The 14,593-nt window shown below is 49.8% G+C and overlaps 4 protein-coding genes across 4 annotated transcripts; 3 read left to right on the forward strand and 1 right to left on the reverse strand.

The window, feature by feature from the left end:
• Positions 1-935: 935 nt before the first annotated feature.
• Positions 936-2,718, forward strand: M431DRAFT_83190 (hypothetical protein; the record flags this gene model as incomplete). The annotated part of the gene is made up of 5 exons (XM_024923282.1): positions 936-1,117; positions 1,200-1,891; positions 1,954-2,243; positions 2,307-2,404; positions 2,502-2,718. The coding sequence occupies 5 exons, from the start codon at positions 936-938 to the stop codon at positions 2,716-2,718; spliced, it is 1,479 nt and encodes a 492-aa protein (XP_024775641.1).
• A 50-nt stretch (positions 2,719-2,768) lies between these two features.
• Positions 2,769-9,315, reverse strand: M431DRAFT_414518 (hypothetical protein). Its single transcript, XM_024914962.1, has 5 exons — positions 8,998-9,315; positions 8,684-8,915; positions 8,572-8,625; positions 8,190-8,501; positions 2,769-8,127 (listed from the first exon to the last, which is right to left on the reverse strand). Exons 1-5 carry the CDS (start codon positions 9,051-9,053, stop codon positions 3,037-3,039), a joined length of 5,745 nt encoding a protein of 1,914 aa, XP_024775642.1. The 5' UTR covers positions 9,054-9,315; the 3' UTR covers positions 2,769-3,036.
• A 1,756-nt stretch (positions 9,316-11,071) lies between these two features.
• Positions 11,072-11,392, forward strand: M431DRAFT_481433 (hypothetical protein; the record flags this gene model as incomplete). Its single annotated transcript, XM_024915955.1, has 1 exon — positions 11,072-11,392. The coding sequence occupies one exon, from the start codon at positions 11,072-11,074 to the stop codon at positions 11,390-11,392; it is 321 nt and encodes a 106-aa protein (XP_024775643.1).
• Positions 11,393-12,439: 1,047 nt separating this feature from the next.
• On the forward strand, positions 12,440-14,464 carry M431DRAFT_507635 (hypothetical protein). The gene is made up of 2 exons (XM_024918996.1): positions 12,440-12,939; positions 12,997-14,464. The coding sequence occupies exons 1-2, from the start codon at positions 12,866-12,868 to the stop codon at positions 14,021-14,023; spliced, it is 1,101 nt and encodes a 366-aa protein (XP_024775644.1). The 5' UTR covers positions 12,440-12,865; the 3' UTR covers positions 14,024-14,464.
• Positions 14,465-14,593: the final 129 nt, after the last annotated feature.

A 14,593-nucleotide genomic window follows, 5' to 3' on the forward strand; every position in this document is an offset into this window, starting at 1 on the left:
TGATGAAGCTATTGAATCTTTTCTTCTATGCTTCGTTCGGTAGATGAAGGTGAATAATGAGGTTGTTTGTTATACCAACAACGCTATCTTTACGACACTACCAGTTCCCGAATCTTTGGAGTGGCACAAGCAAAAAGGCACACGATCCCTTCATCTTATGTGATTGGTTACACGTGCTCGTGACGAGATCCTCAACAGCCGATGGGACTGATTGATAAGCTCTCCGGATAAGGTTCTACATGCATAAGAACCTGGAGACCAACTCTTCACCGTATGAGCAGAAAAAGCCAAGCAAAAGAGGCTTTTTCTTTTCTTTTTCTTTTTTTTTCTGCTTCCCAGGTCCGAAATGCGGGCACGCTAGTTGATTCGCGGAACGGCCACTCACGCCACTCTTCTTTCGCTTCTATAGAGTGCCTTCCCTTCTATGTTCTTAGGCAGGTTTTTTTTTTTCTGGGTCACGAACTTGTGACTCTTTTTGTGTTGTTCGACGCTCGGTCTTTCGGCTTGTTTTCCTTCTTCTTCATCTATTTGTTTGCTTGTGTGTTTCACAACATTCAGCCTCACTTTGTTCATTACCGAGTACAACTTTTGTGAAGAGATATTACTAATACCGAGGCCCGTGTTGAGACATTGTTACTTGACCATGTCGAATTGAGTCCACGTCGGGTGTTTACTTTGTTTGTCTTTCTGAGACATCTCGGCTTCTGCGAGTGGCTGGACGAAAGGATCCGAGGTGGGGACCAAGAGGAGAAGTGTTCCTCGTACTTTTCCTTGGCTTCCTGACTGGCTGTTTGAGCTTCTCGAGGTTATCTTTTCTTTCCGAGAGAACGCCAAGATTCTCTAGTTCCGTTGGGTGACAAATCGAAACGTCGTTTGACTGGCAGGAACAGTGGAAGAGAGAGGATTCATCAAGGATGGCGTCACAAGAAATCACAATGGGGACGGTGCCCAGTCAAGATCAGGAGGAAAAGAGGACGCAGCTGCAAGATCGTGCTGCTCAAGAGTCGGACAATGAGACGCTGCTCCAAGGTGTTGATGAGAAGAAGCTGGTGCGGAAGCTGGACCTCTATATTATCCCTCTTGTCATGGCCTTGTATCTGTTTAGTTTCTTGGACAGGTAAGACCTCTCACTCTCGCCTTCTAGTATTTACATCTAGAGGAGTACCAAGGAGAAGGTAGTGATAACTGACAGACTGCAGAGTGAATATTGGCAACGCTCGACTGTATGGCCTTGAGGAAGATCTCAACCTCTCATCCGAGCAGTTCCAAGTCACCGTTTCCATCCTCTTCGTCACATACCTTCTGTTCGAGGTGCCCTCAAATCTTGTTCTCAAGCTATTTACCCCCCGACGGTGGATAGCCTTCATCGTCACGGCCTGGGGCATCATTGCGACTCTCACCGGATTAGTGGAATCATATGGCTCACTCATTGCCTGCCGTCTGCTCTTGGGAGTTGTCGAGGCGGGCTTGTTCCCCGGTCTCAGCGTCTATCTCACCTTCTTCTATACCAAGCATGAGCTTGCCTTGAGAATAGGATATCTCTTTGTAAGCGCTGCTATAGCGGGTGCTCTCGGCGGATTGCTGGCGTACGGTATTGGACACATGGATGGTGTTCGCGGCATGAGTGGTTGGCGCTGGATTTTCATCATTGAAGGCATTCCAAGCGTGGTACTTGGTGTAGTCACGTTGATTGCGCTGCCGAATGACGCGCCATCTGCCTATTTTCTTACTAAAGAGGAGAAAGTATTGATGGAAGAGAGACATAAGCGGGATTATGGCAATACAGCCTCCAGCCGTGAGTTCAGTCGACGAGACATGATGAAGGCTTTTACCGACTGGAAGGTCTGGGCCTTTTCCTTTGCCCAGTTTGGAGTGGATACCATGCTCTACGGTGTGTTTCTTGTCTATATTGCGTTGTAGAAAGTGGAAACTCTTTGCTAATCATGTGTCTAGGCTTCTCAACTTTCTTGCCCACCATCATCAGTGCTCTTGGTGAATGGACCACTGCTCAAGTTCAGCTTCTCACCATCCCGTGCTACTTTCTAGGAGCAGTGGCATATATGAGCATAGCCATGCTCTCTGATCGGCTCCAGATGAGAGGAGTGTTCTGTGTCATCTTTGGCATGATCAGTGTAGTCGGATACGCCGTCCTGTTGTCTGATTCGTCGCCCGGAGTACACTACTTTGGGTGCTTTCTTGTCGCATGCGGACTCTATGTCGTTGTCGGTCTTCCAATTGCATGGGTAAGCTTTTATTATACACTCCAAAATAGCTATTAGGGGGAAGAAACTAACATTTTCAAACAGTTACCGAATAATACCCCTCGGTACGGCAAGAGAACGACTGCCACAGGCATGCAACTTACCTTTGGCAACGCATCTGGAATCATGTCCGCCTTTATATAGTGAGTTTTCCAAACTATCTCTCTGTATATGTACTCCATCTTGTGCATTTTTGGCAGAGAGTTACGCGCAATATTTGATCTAACAACCATAATCTAGTCCTGCGCTTGACAAACCACGCTTCATCCGTGGTCACGCCGTTTCTCTCAGCATGGTTGGCTTCGGCACCTGCGTGTACGCATTCCTCTGGTTCTGGTTCTGGAGGGCTAACAAGAATCGTGATGCTGGGGAGTTGAGCGAAGAGCACCAGGGGCTTCCAGACGATGAGCTTAAGGAGCTTGGTGATGACAGCCCTCACTTCAGATACACGATTTAATGCGCACAATGACAGTATCACGCTGGATAGATGATTAATACCTTTGGTCAAGCCTGCTTTGTTTGTTTTCTTACTCGCAGTAATACATTTACTGCGGTGAGTTCTGGGATTATTACTGGCCTAGAACGTCTTATGGAATAGCTTAATTATTATGATAGAAATAGCCCACGCTACGATGTTTTATACTCAGTATATCGTAACAGAAACTTGTCTCAAAATTCAGAACTAGCATTACACGTGAATCCAATGCCTACCTATGCTGCAAACAATAAAACTAATTCCAAAGTTGTAGGATATTCATCATAACGTCGTGTATCATCACTGCCTCTTCCTCACTGCCGGAGGCCACTTCCTCGGCGGCATTGGCCTAACCACAACCCTGTCATCGAACAATCGCCGTATATCACAGAGCACTAAATCCTGCTTCACCCGCTCTCCATCGGTATACGCTCTAGTAAAGCCCCGTTTCAAATATTGTAGTTCCTGGAAGCGTCTCCAAGCCGAATTTTCGTAATTCATGCTTCTCCTTTCCATGAAACTTCGCCAGCGGCGGTACTCGTATTCACGAGACCACAGAGCGTGCCATGGGTCGACGAGGGCTTGGGCGGAGGGGGAGAGGGGGAGGAATGGCGTCCAGATGGGTCGGGTGATGGCTAGGAAGTTGAAGGCGTGAAGTGTGGCGAGCGGAAGAGAGGCTTGAGCTGGTGCGAGGGGAGGAGGGTCCGCAGGTGTTGGGGAGTTGCTGGTGAGTACTTGGCCATCTTGCTGTGGCTGCTGTTCAATGGAAGCCAAGTTGGATGTGATTTGTTTGTGTATTCTCTCTAGGATTTCCTGGATATCTGGTGCGTTGATGTCTAGATCTTTGCGGAGTTCCATGGGGAAGAATTTGTGTTTGTGTAGACTGATTGTGTCCTCCTTGTCTTTGCACTCTGAGCACCACGAGTTCTCGCAGAGGGTGCAGTAAATGTAAGGGTCGTAAATGGACTTGTCGCAGACGAAGCACTGCTGTAGGGCGACAGAGCCCATGTAATATCCATCGTCGTCATTCCATCGAACCTGAGGTCTGGTGAGTATGAACTCGGCCAAAACCCTGGCGTCTGCATCGTATCCACCACGTGCAAAAAAGAGTATTGCGACGTAATCCAGCGTGAGAAGATGGATTTCCATCGTGCGAGGGCCAGCAAGAAGCTCATCTATTCGAGCAATGATGAGTTTGTCCAGGTCGGGCAGTGCCTCAGGTTTGGCATCGAAAACGCCCATTGCATAGTCAACGGGTGAGAGCCCGGAGTGGCTAGGCTGGTCCATGATGGCGGAGAAGATGTCATTACCAGTCTCCTTGAGGATGGTATCACATGCAGACATGAGGCGAGATATAATTGGCATGCCTTTTCGGGACCGGGCCAGGGCAGGCACAAGGGCACTTCCCTGATAGTCTCTGTGAGTTAGATGTTCCCGCAAGCCCCAGCGCGGCTCAAGCAGCAAATCTATAATGGGCATGATATTTTTGTTGCTCGTATGGGCGGCAACCTGAATAGCTGTCTGCCACGTCTCTTCACCACCAGGGCCCCTCTGAGCACGCAGCGGATCGGCACCTTGCTCGAGAAGCCATTTGACGTGCCTTGCTTCGGCATCTATTATAGCCCACCCAAGAACAGTAAGCCCAGTCTCATTATCGACGGCGTGAAGGTCGAGACCATTGTTTAGCAACAGCTGAAGAGTTTTAAAAGGCTTATTGCCCTTGGCATCAAAGATCCGGCTGAACGCGCTTGTAGTGCCAGCGCCGTTGGGAAGATACATTTCTGCTCCGGCGTCAATCAACAACTTGGCCATGTCGAGATTCCCATGACTGCAAGCAAATGAAAGCGGGGTGCAGTTGTAGACCGTAGGCACATTGATCATATGAGGCGCAGCTTCCAGAACCATCTTGGCAATGTCCATATCTCCCACCTCACAGGCGGTGAATAGAGGTGATTCCTTATAGTAGTAGCTGACCAGGTCTACCTTGGCGCCCTTATCCAAGAGAAAACGGACAACGTCCTTCTTCTTTTTATGACATGCCGCATTTAAGGGGGTTTCAACCATGAACCCCTTTTCCAGCTGAAGATCGAGAAGATTCGGTTCGTGCTTCAACAGAATATCGCACATCTCGACATTGCCTTTTCTGGCTGCCTTGTGCAAGGGCGATACTCTTTCGCCAGAGTTGAGATAGATGCTCATATCTGCTCCACGCTCCAGCAAAATAGACACTGTTTCAACATCGCCTTGATCAACAGCGCCTATGATACAGTGGTCTTCGTTTTCTTTGATGTAGTTGACATCAGGAGGATGGCGTGACTCCAAGAGCTTCTTTATAATCTTGGGGATGGGAGGGCCGTCCCTCGTCACGGCTGTTTCAAGCAACGCAACGACGCCGTAACCTTCTTCGATGGAAGCATCTGCACCATTTTGAAGAAGTAAATCCACGATGGATTCCAGGCCTAGATCCACGGCATGACCCAGAGCAGTATATGGAAACCAGTTGCGCCTAAAGTCATTCACTGATGCTCCATAGAACAGCAGCAGCTCAACCATGGACCTATCCTGAACAATAACGGCATCGTGAAGCGGCGGCACACTAACCATGGGCAGCAGTCCAGGATATGCTCCAGCTTCCAGAAGCCATTCCAGCGCCGTATAGTTACGGCTATTGATGGCAAATCCAATAGCTGTAGTACGCTTGACATGAAAACGTTCGGTCAGTGAGCTTACAGCATCCAGATCCAATCCGGGTCTTGTAAGTAGTATCCGAAGAAATTCTATCCTGTCGGCGCCATCGCTGGCAAGATGAATCGGCGCAAACCCAATCATGGTGACCTGGTTGATATCTGCGTAAGGAAGAAACGCATTGAACATGTCAAGTTTCCCGTCAAATATGCATCTTGTCAGGGGTGGCTCTCCACCCAGCATCCATGCTTCTGTGTCTGCACCAAAGTCCATGAGCAACTTGACAAGCTCAACGTTTCCGGCAGAGTATGCCCTTTCAAGCGGCGTAATCCCCCACATATCCGTAACGTTGAGCAAGGCACCGAATCTGAGCAGGAGCTGAGCAAGCTCGTGTCTGCCGCGAACGGATACAACGTGCAAAGCCGTGATGCCGTGTTGGTCACATATGTTTGGATTGACTCCATTCAGTAGCAGTGTTTCAACAACGTCGTATACATTTTGATCTTGGGCCTTGACACCCATCAATCGATCCGAGGTAAGGCAAAGTGTGAGGGCCGTCCTTCCACCTTCGTCACGCGCATTCACATCGACATTCCATTGCAAAACGTGCTCGACCATACCACGATTTCCGCTAAGCGCTGCTGCCATTAGAAGAGTATGGTCATGCAGGCCTGTGATATCCGGCCACTTTCCCGTAAATTTATCAGAGAGCTGAGCGTTTGGAAATGACACATATCGGGTCCAGCTTCCGAGCCTGCTCTTCCACGGAGCTCGCGGGGACTCTGAGGCCGGGAAAAAATGCTGGATGACGGCAAGACAGCCCTCTCGAACCATGGCCATGATCGGATCCTCGGCCGGTAGAGCCTTTTCTTGGAGCTTTTCGCTGAGGAGCCATGCTTTCCAATGAAGCCACGTCTGGTACTGCAGGCAGCCGGGGGACAGGAATCTTTGAAGCAGCGGAACCAATTGCGGATTGAGTGTCTTCAACTTGGGAAGATATGTTAACCAGCATTGAGACGCAAAGCCGTAAAACGCAGCCGTCTTGGCCATTCCGTCTGAGGTACCCTCTCTGTCAGTCCACGAGAGAGGCAGGCGGTCGCAAAATCGATCTTGGAGTAGATATGTAAGGCAGATGAAAGCCATGTTGGTTTGCCTGTGATCCAGGGAAAGATAGTTGCTTAGATGGCTTCGAACGGAAGGGTGAACGGAAAAGATGAGGGAGTCGGCTGGGCTGACCCAGAACAAGTCTCCGCAGTACTGCTGCATGGATTTGGCAAGGCTTTCCACTGGCATGTCGTCTTGACCATATAAGCACTCTAGAATGCTGTCGAGTTGCTTGATAGAAAAAGCGAGGCCAATGCCTTCAGAGGCTATCAAGGTAAGAACTGTACGCAGATGCCTTCCGCTGTTATTAGCGGATTGCAGTAAAGGCAGCATCTTTTGCTCATAGAGCTGTGCCAACTCGGTTGGAATGTAATCTTCTTGAATCTCTTGGACCGGATTCAAACTATACAATCTCTCAATTTCGTCGGCCGCAAGTTTAGCATAGAGCCAATAAGCTCCTGCTTTTTGGATGACTCGTTCTTTGATCTTTTGTATCAGGTCCTGATCTGATTTCTGCCTAGAATTGGAAATAGCCAAGAACCTCTTGTTCAGGTATGTGGAGACGTCTTTTCTAAGATCCTCATCTGGTAGAGTGTAACATGAGGTAGTACTTGAGGCCGAATAGGTAGCGTCTGTCCATCGGCTTGTTATGACCAGCTTGACCTTTGTCGGCATGTCGAGTGGGTTTCTGGGGCGGCTCTCCGGTCCCAAAGTGATCGGCTGCCTCAAGTGCTCTATCAAGGCGAAAAATTCAGTGAAGTTGGCTGAAGGCGTTTGCTCAAGTCCATCCACGACTAGATATATCGTACGCGGCGAGCAAACTTTCCGAAACGCGGTCCATATTTCGGCATACGAAGATGGGTCGAGACGAGGATTGGATTCATCGTTGCTGCGGCGGAATTGAATAGGAACGTGCAAAAACCAGTCTGGCCACTCCTTGATCAGCTTCCAGGTGAAGTACTCCCAAATTGCCGGCTTCTCTTCCCCCTTTTGACAGAAATAACTCATCACAACGTCTTCAGGCTTAGAAGTTTTGAGATGGGTAAAAACAGCACGGGCTAGATGTGATTTCCCATGTCCAGGAGCCCCTATATAGAAAATTGTGCCGCATTTTGGATCTGTGAGCCAGTTCTTATAGATGGTGCCATCCTTGAACCATTCGCATGTGCCAGCGGCAACATATAGCTCATTTCCGTAATTGATATCTGACCAGCCGCTCAATGAGCGTAGAAAGCTTTCTCTGGAGGCCGTTTCTTCTTCCTCCTTCTTCTGACGTTCACGGCTGTGAAGGTCGTCGTCAACCTTCCAAATCCTTCGTCGAGGCTTGATTATTGGAAAATCGAGTTTCTTTATACCTGGGATTTCTTCAATCGGGAATGGTCGGTCCAAGATCCGTGATGGTGCACGCGGGATTTTGGCGGGAAAAGTAGGTACGGTGCGTTCGGATAGTGTGTCCACCAAGAATTGGGAAAATATCTGCATAAACTGCATGAATCTGTCGCTGAATATACTAGAGAACCGAGGCAGTTCCTCATGGCCGCACTCTATTATGTGATCTGTGTTTCCCTGTAGTTTCTCTTTCTGGCATTGGAGAGGAATGACCTATGAGGGTATCAGTAAAGAAAGTACTTGGTTGCCTTATCAAAGACGCTGAGTAGACTTACCGGAGCCTTGTGAGAGTCTGTACTCGAGCCACCGGTTTTTGAGGGTAGATTCTCCCAGAAGGACAGCAGCCGGAGGTAACTAGGCTTGCATGCAATAAAAGTGGTGTTGATGCGGCTCACTATGGAAACAAATTCCCTGACATCTTCGCTCCTAACTCCGTCCTTTGGACCAAAAGTGTCTATAGTCCCTTTGACTGATTGGAGAAGTGCTTCGGAATCTGTATCGGCGTGTGGAGTGCCAAAGAAGACGACACCGGCCAGCGCATTCTTAGTCCGCGGATAGCTTGGTGTCATGAAACACAGCTGGATCGCCTACAGTTACAATGCAATAAGGTTAATCACTTGATCGGCCTATGTGAGAAGCGGATGGGCTTTTACTGACTTTCTTCACAATTATGCCTCCAAAGCCGTGGGCAATGAATATCAAGGGTCTTCCCTAGTGGACAGAGTAAGAAAGTGATTCGAAATCATTCACAAAGCATGGAGAGCCATACTGCAGATCTCTCGAGAGCTTGCTCCAAACAGCAAAGCAAATCGCTTGCATGGAAGGCTGGACTGGATGATGACAGGTTTGCCTCTACGTCGCCATTATAGCTGAAGGAGAAGATGCGAATCGGCCTCTTGATGCGAGTGATGAATTCTTCATCCTTGATCCATATTTTGCCTGTAGATTCGTCGTGCCACGTAGTTTCCGGATTGCCACCGTATCCATGGACGAAGACGAGACTTGAGAAATGTGGTTAGCCACGACATCGCGATATCATGAGCACGCGAGGCCCAGACAAGGCTGTATCGACGAGGCACTCACTCAACGTGCGGGCTTGCGCGGGAGAGCCATATCAGTTCCAGATTGAAATGCACCATGTCAATACGCTGCGGATAATTGCCACAGTATGCGTTTACTGAGCCTTGAGCAAAGCAAAAGGCAAATGAACAGTCACGGTGCTCTCCAGAAGACGAACGGTGAAGAGGACAACTTGAGGTAGGACGAATGGTTATGCCCTTGCACAGATGTTTGTTTTACAAGCTAAGAAAGAGCCGCTTGCCAGTCGCATGACTGACGATGATGCCTAGCTGAGCCTCCAGCTGAAAAAGCTATGGTAGGACCAGAAGGCAGTCAGCCCTCTGCTATTGGCTGCATGATGGATTTGTCGACTAGCTGCCTGTAGCGCGCGGCCTTTGAGGCAGAGAAAGGCATCCATGCATGAAGAGGAAGCGGCGGGTATCAGATCAGCGTGAAGGGGGATTGATTCGATGAGTTGATATCCTCCGGTCGCAGGCATGGGTACGAGAGAGTCGATGTTGCGAGAGGCTGACGATGATGATGACCAGGGAAGAAGAAGAAAAATTAAAATAAAATCATATCAAAATCAATAGTCCAAAGCCAAGTCAAACAAAGTTTAAAACATGTCCAGTCAGCCTTGTCTGACGGCGGCTCGTGCGTTCCAGATCCAGGGGAAGCGAAATCGAGTGTCTCTGGCGACGGAATGATGTGCAGAGTCTAGACTTCAAAGTTTGAGCGACAGCCGACGGCGATACGAAGCTCCAGCAAGCGTCCAAGGCGGAGAGAATGAAGCGAGACGGAGGCGAGACTGTCGGGACGGGGCTCCGCATCTGCTGCAGCAAGCAGGCTTTTAGTGGTCAACGAGGTTGCTTTAGCGGTTCACGACTGGCATTAGCGGTGTTGGCATTGGTCCAAGGGGGGCTCCAGCAGTAGCTCCGCTGTAGCTCTTGGTTGCAGGTCTCCATCGCACTAAATCCAGTCCATCCATGCTGCTTCAACTCATTGATGCTGGTGAGAAATGATTGGAAGTATTACAGTATGTGACTCTACCAGCATGAAATGCGACGCTGGAGCATTTAGCGCTTGGAACCTGCATGTGCGGGTTTTTGAATCTGACAATCACTCGACAGAGTTTCGCTCTAATACCCCGCTTGCGTGCAGCCGGTGCTTTGAATCCATTTGATCCATGCATCGCCAGAGCACGGAGAGCGGATGAGATTCGCCTTGCGATGGTCCAGGCGCCTCCCCGAGCTGAGGAGGAACCGGCAGGAATGGAAGCAATTAAAGGTCGGGTGTGTATCACGATAGGCAACGTGGAAATATAAATAAAATATCTGCTTGATGGTGCAAAGAGGCGCGGACGCTACAGTATAGCCATCATGTCCACGGAGGTGCTAATGGCAAACCATCCGATTTCAAGGTTTGGCTTGACTAATGTCCAACGAGTCAATTGGACGGAAGCAACGGCTCGAAACCCTCCATCCCGGTCAAAATTTAATCAAAAAAAAACAAAGGCGAAGCAATGATATCCTACACGCGGAGCGGATGCTTGTTTTGATATGCATTAGCCAAGGAATGGCCTGCATTTTACTTTTGGTATGCATGAAACCTACTAACACGCCGTGCCTGAGATTGGTTCGATTGGCCTTCCCCCATGATAACAGAAACCGGCTTCCCCTCGCCAGATAGCAATTGCTGCATATCTAGCATCTCTGCCGTTGTCTTTATTCATAAACAGCCTTGCATCCCTGATTCCGAAGATGCATGGATCGGATGGCTGGTGGTGTCTTGATTGCGTTTTCTCCCTTGGTCGACGCTGCGGTTGACGCCATCTTCTCCTCCCGCCTTCGTGCTTATCTCTCGATCCATTGTTTGGAAAGATACAAGAAGAAAGCCTGCCCCCCTTCTCTACGCGGATATATTTCTTTCTATTATCTACCATCATCTATCTCGTATCTATATACACTATCTTCTCATTGGCATTGTGTCGTTGCATCTACACGCACCTACAGACACTCAGCTGAGGGAAAACACTCTTCATTCCAAACCACAGCCACCACAACAAAAACTACTTACTCTCTTCTCCCAACTACACAACATGGCTTTCAAGATGCTTAAACATCTTGCTGTCTTGTTTGTCCTCCTCGGGCTAGCCCTCGCTGAATATGGCGCCGTCTCCTCGGAAGTAATGGCGACGGCCATTCATGGTCAGCGAGGCGACAGTTGGACATATCACGACAATTCATCTACCTTCAATGCCTCTGCACATACATCTCCATCGTCTACCGAGACATCATCTTTCAATATGGACAGACACCGATTGAAGATTGAGTTGACAAACATCATGCTGCAGGAGCCCGGATTTGTACTCCTCAGTGTCTCGTTTGTGCTCATCAGCGGAGGCATGGTGTTTCTGTAGGCACCTGCGAGGTGCTTTCTTGTATTAGTACGTGTTAGCAGATTGCTCCATTGTTTGTTTTGGATGGGCATCGAAGACATTTTGCGATTATTGAGGCGTTTTTATGGTACTTGGAAAATATGGGAGGGCGGCGTGCTTGGCGTACGTGTGGCTTTGAGCAACATTTGTTGTTCTGACGATGATGAATTATGGGAATGGGATGTCGTGTTTACCGAAACATTGTGAGCGTTTTTCAGCGAATGCTACAAGTTTACACACAAGTCTGCAAAATATACTCAATTGCATTGAAGCAGTTCTCAGCCATCATGTGTATTCATCTGCACTGTACATACCTACCTACAAATGCTTCGCCTAGACCTTAGGCATTGAGGCTATTGATGTCAGCTACCCGGAAGCTGCATTGATATCGAGGATGTTTCTCATTCAACTGCCGTATGCATATAAAATACACGGCACCTAGATGGTAGTACACTTTTCGAATAAAGGCTCTCAATACGATTGCTTACAGTGGGTAGAATGACTAACAGAGCTTTGTTTTGTATCGGAAGTTCGGAAATAGAACAAAAGAAAGAAACATTGACGGTAGAAACCACTTGGAAAAAGAAAATGTAGCTACAGCGGCATGTTGAGCGCAACATGCACAAATCTCCAATATGCATAGGCCTGATATTGGATGGATGCTAGTCTTGGCCGGCTCAAGCCAAATGTCAGACCTCAAACCACCAATTGGCGGAAGCTACGTCATGGGCGTACAGCCTCTGGGCTCTGATCCCGGCACTTCAAAGAGACGGTCGAAATCAAGAAACGCTGCTTGCGGCTATCAAGCTGTAAATATCACATATCAAGTAGTCGTATGTTCGTCACAGCATAATCTATATCATGAGCATGGCTGCGTGAACAATCACATGTATCTTGTCTGTAATTGCATCTTAGTCCTATACCAGGTACATACATGTAAGCAGGCAGACGCGGGCAGTATAAATGCACGTGGATTCGACCAGCTGCACTGATTTGATATCAGCACGAACTGAGCTCATGGGCATGGACCAACGATTTGCAGCCACAAAAGAACCAACACGCTGCAAAGAGACGCTGTGCCACTGACTGGAGTGACATTGGCATAAGGCTGCAGTCAAAGGCGAAGCTTGCCAGAGATCCGAACGCCTTGGCCCACCAAAAGCACCAGAAAAGGGTGGCGTGAAACGTCCCGGTGACATGCACCTTCGACCTCGAACCTCAAACCTCAAACATCATCGCATTCAACCTTCAACCTTTCCATCCTCCTGCGATTCCGCCAGCTTCGCATCGCCTGCGCCATTCAACTTTTAACATCTACGATTCAAAGATCTAGGTCTGTCTAGAGTCCAGATCTGAGATTTGCGCTCTTGATTCTATCAAGCTTGCCCATCAAGCTCGCAGCTCTTCGCAGCTCTCCCACCTTGGCCCTGTCGCAACTCCCAAAAGACGACCACCATGTCGGACACGGCAATGGCGTTGGCCAATTTGCCTCCTCCCGAGTCCAACCCTGAGACTCCGTCGGAGATGCCGTATGTTGCGTCCTAGTAGAGCTCAGAAAGCTCTGTGCTGACAAGCCCGGGAACCAGCGGCACGCCCACGAGCACCACCACGTCTCTGTCGGCCCTGTCGACGACCGCCATCAAGGACGGCCATCGCGGCCATTTCCACACGGGCCTCTTCAGCCGCGGCCACCAGCACAACCCTTCCGCCACCAGCCTCGAGGCTGAGCGCGCCGACCGCATCTCGCGCCTCGCCGGGCTCGAGCGGGTGTCGACGCTGCGAGCGCCCCAGCAGACGCCTAGCACCGGCCGCGCCTCGTCTCTGTCGCCTCAGACGACGCCGACGTCGACAGCAGGCTTTCCGCCCAACTACCCGCTGACGCAGCACCTGACCCCCGCCTACTTCGACAGCAATGGCCAGCCCGTTGCCGTGACCAAGATGAGCACCGTCGGTACCGCTAGTGCTACCGAGAGCCATCCTAGAACGATTGGCGACCGCGACGAGGACATCCTGAGCACCGACACAAACTACCGCGAGGCTGGGTCCGTCACAAGCACTGGCGTCGACCACGATGCTATGGACGAGGATCTCGAGGGCCTCGGCGGCCACTCGACCGGCTTCGAGGACCGTATGAGCGACGACGGCTCGTCTCTCGTCGGCTTTGGCGAAGGCGCCGGCAGCACCGTCTCCGGGCCCATCTACCACCGACGTCCGGCTCCCGGCGCCGCATATCAATGGGGTCTCGAGCGGACCAACTCGGGCATGAGCGACGCTAGACGAGATAGAGACTCGTATATGTCGGCAAGCGGCGGTGACACGCCGATGAGCGCCGCAGCCATCCAGGAGCGCCAGCATGCTCGCATGATGGATGGCGTGGCCACGGACGGGCCGCCCACGAACCCAATCACCCCAGACCAGGACGTCTTCGTCGACACAACCTTCAGAGGACCGGTTCCCGTAGGCCGCCAGCCTGGTAGGGAAACCGCAGAGAGGATCGTACAACGACTGGATAGCGGCGAGTCCAGGGCGGGACCATCGGGAATGGGCAGCCCAGGTCGGGGAGGCGACAAGCTGGGCAAATTCTACTTTGAAACTGACAAACGGGATGATTAACGAGGGAGACGGAGAGCGTTTATCATCTTTCTATCACTCTTCGAGTTTATGTATGATTCTGATTTCTTTTCTTTTTTTCAGACTGGGAATTCGGGCAGGCAATCGGCAAAGGACACACAGCACCGCAGATAATTTCGGTCTACGGCGGTAAACAAATACTATGGAAGGGGGGCGTTGTAACACCACTTCTATTCTTTCTTCTTCCTTTGCCCCCCTTCCTTTCTTATTCGTGTATCCATTTTCTTCTTCCCTTTTCACGTTTTGCTAGGAGTCACGTTTGATGTGTTTGACGGATCGGGAATTTGCTTGCTGGGATTTGGTAGCTTTGGGATTGATCAAGGTATTTCGGCTGAGCCGGGACGCTCTCCTACGTATACGCACTACCTAGGATGGAATAAGAAACATATTGATAATTAAAAGCATCAGGCTATCTATGTGAACTACAATGCGTTTATGACCATAAGAAGACAACAGGGAAGCGAGGCACCAAGTCTAAGACGAGAAAGGGAAACAAAAAGCTGCATAGCGGATAACACTAAATTCTAACAGAAAAGCAGAAACCCAAACGAA

The sequence above is a fragment of the Trichoderma harzianum genome, assembly GCF_003025095.1.
Source record: "Trichoderma harzianum CBS 226.95 unplaced genomic scaffold M431scaffold_5, whole genome shotgun sequence".
Lineage (NCBI taxonomy): Eukaryota > Fungi > Ascomycota > Sordariomycetes > Hypocreales > Hypocreaceae > Trichoderma > Trichoderma harzianum.

Excerpts from the sequence above, each read along its gene's own strand:
- M431DRAFT_414518 (XM_024914962.1), bottom strand. The coding sequence starts at position 9,053 with ATGGTGCATTTCAATCTGGAACTGATATGGCTCTCCCGCGCAAGCCCG. Across the intron at positions 8,916-8,997 it reads CGCGCAAGCCCGCACGTTGA|TCTCGTCTTCGTCCATGGAT; the intron begins GTGAGTGCCTCG and ends ACATTTCTCAAG. Across the intron at positions 8,128-8,189 it reads CAGACTCTCACAAGGCTCCG|GTCATTCCTCTCCAATGCCA; the intron begins GTAAGTCTACTC and ends ATACCCTCATAG.
- M431DRAFT_507635 (XM_024918996.1), top strand. The coding sequence starts at position 12,866 with ATGTCGGACACGGCAATGGCGTTGGCCAATTTGCCTCCTCCCGAGTCC. Across the intron at positions 12,940-12,996 it reads GAGACTCCGTCGGAGATGCC|CGGCACGCCCACGAGCACCA; the intron begins GTATGTTGCGTC and ends CCCGGGAACCAG.